The 3,421-nt window shown below is 22.3% G+C and overlaps 1 protein-coding gene across 1 annotated transcript in view; it reads right to left on the reverse strand.

Annotated features, from left to right (window-relative positions):
* The window catches only part of LOC111618893 (serine/threonine-protein kinase SIK3-like), a 44,530-nt gene that overhangs the window by 10,630 nt on the left and 30,479 nt on the right, over positions 1-3,421 (reverse strand). The window contains exons 6-11 of the mRNA XM_023360519.1: positions 2,934-3,057; positions 2,628-2,848; positions 2,264-2,279; positions 1,107-1,201; positions 743-1,025; positions 553-668 (exon numbers count right to left, since the gene is read on the reverse strand). Coding sequence (XP_023216287.1) covers positions 553-668; positions 743-1,025; positions 1,107-1,201; positions 2,264-2,279; positions 2,628-2,848; positions 2,934-3,057 — 855 coding nt within the window. The remainder of the gene's footprint in view (positions 1-552; positions 669-742; positions 1,026-1,106; positions 1,202-2,263; positions 2,280-2,627; positions 2,849-2,933; positions 3,058-3,421) is intronic.

Consider the following 3,421-nt stretch of genomic DNA (forward strand, 5'->3'; position numbering starts at 1 on the left):
TAACCTAAATTTTGATATAATATATAAACAAATAATTCAAATAATGAATGATTACACTCCAAAAATGTCAACGTCTTTCAGGGATACGTGAATCTTTTAACATCTCCCGAATACTCCAAAACGACTCATCTCAAGATTATAGAAATATTTTAAACAGTCTGAACTGAATAAAAAAGATCTCTACAGTCTGTATAACTTTTTCATTGAAATCACAAAAATGTTGTAAATCTGAGCCAGTATATTAAATATTACCAACATTGTACATCTGACTGTTAATGTAAATAATATTATTATAACTATCAAATTGTTTGATACTGATATCCTGTATATTATGTAAATATTACTAAAAATTTATAATATCCCATTGTATGGCCCCCTGCAACAGGGACACGTCCCTTTATGCTAATAAAGATTATTATTATTATTATTATAATAATATAAGTTAATTCATTATTTATTCATCTAATCTTAAAAATTAAAGTAATGAAATTATAAAAATCAGATAAATATTATTAATAGATTAATAATTCAAATTTATTCCTTAAAACTTACCATAGGAACTTTTTCTATTTGAGGTTGATTTAACTGACTATTGCATTGATATAAAAATGGTTTGTTTTGAGAGAAGTTGGCTCCACCATCCGATGCTCTTCTTCCAAAATTACTTGCTAGAAATATTTATTTAATATTTAATAGAAAAATTACTTAAAAGTAATATTATAATTATAAATTAAAAACTAACTTGTTCCCATCACATGAGGTGGTTTCAAATAATGATTTCTAACAGAAAATTCCTGAGGTGAATGATGCTGAACAAGTGGGAGATTTTGTGGTATATTAGTATTTAAAAGCGTATTAAGGTAAACTGTTGGATTTATAAGTGGTATAGCATTATAAAGTAATGGAGGTGAATCAGTTTGAGTTTCTTCAGTAGAATCACTATATCCTGTACCAACTGTATGTCTTCTCGTTGCATTCTGATCTCCAGAATTAGGATTACTTTTATCAAGTATATTTTCTGTAAACTATACATTGAAATTTTATTGTAATCATAAATCATTATAACAAAGTTAAGAAATTAATATATCAAAGTTATAACAACATACTCTATTTAGCCCAGCTCTTTCAGCAACAATTTGATGAATTGGAATTGTGTTGAGATTTGAGGAATTATTGCCATCATTTGTAACATTTTTCTCAACTATAAACAAAAAGTTTTATTTTAAACTTAAATAAAATTATTTAAATAATTTAATTAATTATTATTAATTTCTTCTTGAATACTTAAGTCATAATTGAAAGAAGTATTTTAAAAAATCACAAAAATCTAAAATTACACAAAATTTAATTGGTATTTACCAATTAAAATTTAATACTTTTACATAAAATATTAAATTACTTGTTTATTTTTAAAACCATATTATTAAACGATTAAATAATACAGTAGAACCCTGATTATCTGAGATAATGTGGACTGAAGACAGCCAGGGCCATTTCAGATTAAAAATTACAAATATAAAAGATTTATATGGTAAATCAGTTTTTATACCATACTAAATATAATCATGCATATGAATATCAATTTTATGCCATTTATTACACATACAATGCTTACAATAGTTTCAAGAATAAAAATATGTATTATTGTAGTTACATTTTAATATGAATGGTTTGTCTAATTTAACATTAAAGTTAAATGATACAAGGTAACAGAAGCAAACTAATTTGTAATATGTGCTGTCATTTTAAACATTTTTTTATGAATTAGAGTGTAAGAAAAGTAGTGTATTCACTTGTAGATTTGCCTCAAATAATGCGGAACCTCAGATAATCAAATTTATACTCTACTTGAATAAACGATATTTAAAAAAAAAAAACTATATAATCTTTAGTGTATATATAACACACAAAAATGTTTACTTTACAAGAAACAGTCAATGTTTAAAATCTTACAGATAATTTCTCATTATTCAAAATTTTTTGCGTTTTCTTCTCTTTAATGTAAAAATTTCAGGAAAAATACATTAATTATAATTTAATTACAAACTTAAAATACATTTTTAAAAAATTATGTTTAGGCATTCCTTGATTCTAAGATACAAATAAGTTTGAAATTAAATTTTAAATTATTTTAATGAAATAATAAAATTATTTTAAAATTTTATCAAGTTTTTTTTTTTAACTTGTTACTTAGTAAATGTCATACATTTTAAATATGTATTAACTTTTTAAAACTATTTAAAAATAAATAAATAATTATTACCTATCCCTGTTGTTATANTTAACATTAATATGTGTTATTCCTTGTATACTCTTATTGTTATCTTATTTTTATTTTATATTGTGTTATTTTAGGATAATGGTGCATTTTAGCTCTTTGATCCCACCATTGTATCTATTATGAGAAATAAATAAATAAGATATACGAGTTATATGAATAGTAACTAACAGTTGGAGTAATATCTTCATTTGAAAGGCAGACAGAAAATTTTAAAAACAATGTTTCTATTTTTTATATTTTCAATAATTACATCAAAAATATTAATGTTAAAAAATACAATTATATTAAATTTAATACTGATTACACCCACCCACAAACCCACAGACACAAACACACATTAATATACCTGTATTATTTCTTGTTGAGTAAATCCACACATCTGCTCCATGTATTCAACAAGTACATTATTTATTGTATCGGGTTCATTTATTGCATTATTACATTTTTCAGTTATTATTTCTGAATTATTGCTTTCTTCTCTCATCCATTTATGCTTTTTAATCTGTTCTAAGCTATACCTTTTTTCTGGATCAACAACAAGCATGTTACGAATTAAATTTTCACAATCTATAAAAACAATTTCAAAAATATTTTTAATGTATTTAAACTAATTTAAATTTGCAATGTCATAGCTGAACATAAATTTTATTACCTGAACTCATAAAAAATGGAACACGAAATTTTCCCGATAATACGCAATGTCGAAGACTCTGCAATGTTTTACCATCAAATGGTAATGCTCCACATACCATAACATACAATACGACTCCTAAACTCTGTATAGATTTAAAAATAAATGTTTAAATAATTAAAATATATATTAATTAATCTTATGTAATTCTAATAAATCTTAAATAATTAAATAAAATATATATTTTTGTTAATTATTTAAGATTCATTTAATTATTAAAGAAAAAATCTTGTATTAGTTATTTTAACTTTGTTTTTTTCCAGTACTATTACATAAATATTTTTTTATTTCATTAAGTAACTACAAAATTTGATATTAAAATAATAAAGCAATATTAAAATTCAATTTGCAAATTAAAAGATTAAAAATTATTTTCATTTAAATATTCAAAAAATATAAAAAAATTTATTTTCCTTTTTTTTTTAATAAATATTACTTTATTATAAATT

Source organism: Centruroides sculpturatus, unplaced genomic scaffold (genome assembly GCF_000671375.1).
Source record: "Centruroides sculpturatus isolate CEXI.00-Female unplaced genomic scaffold, Cexi_2.0 scaffold58, whole genome shotgun sequence".
In the NCBI taxonomy this organism is placed as follows: domain Eukaryota; kingdom Metazoa; phylum Arthropoda; class Arachnida; order Scorpiones; family Buthidae; genus Centruroides; species Centruroides sculpturatus.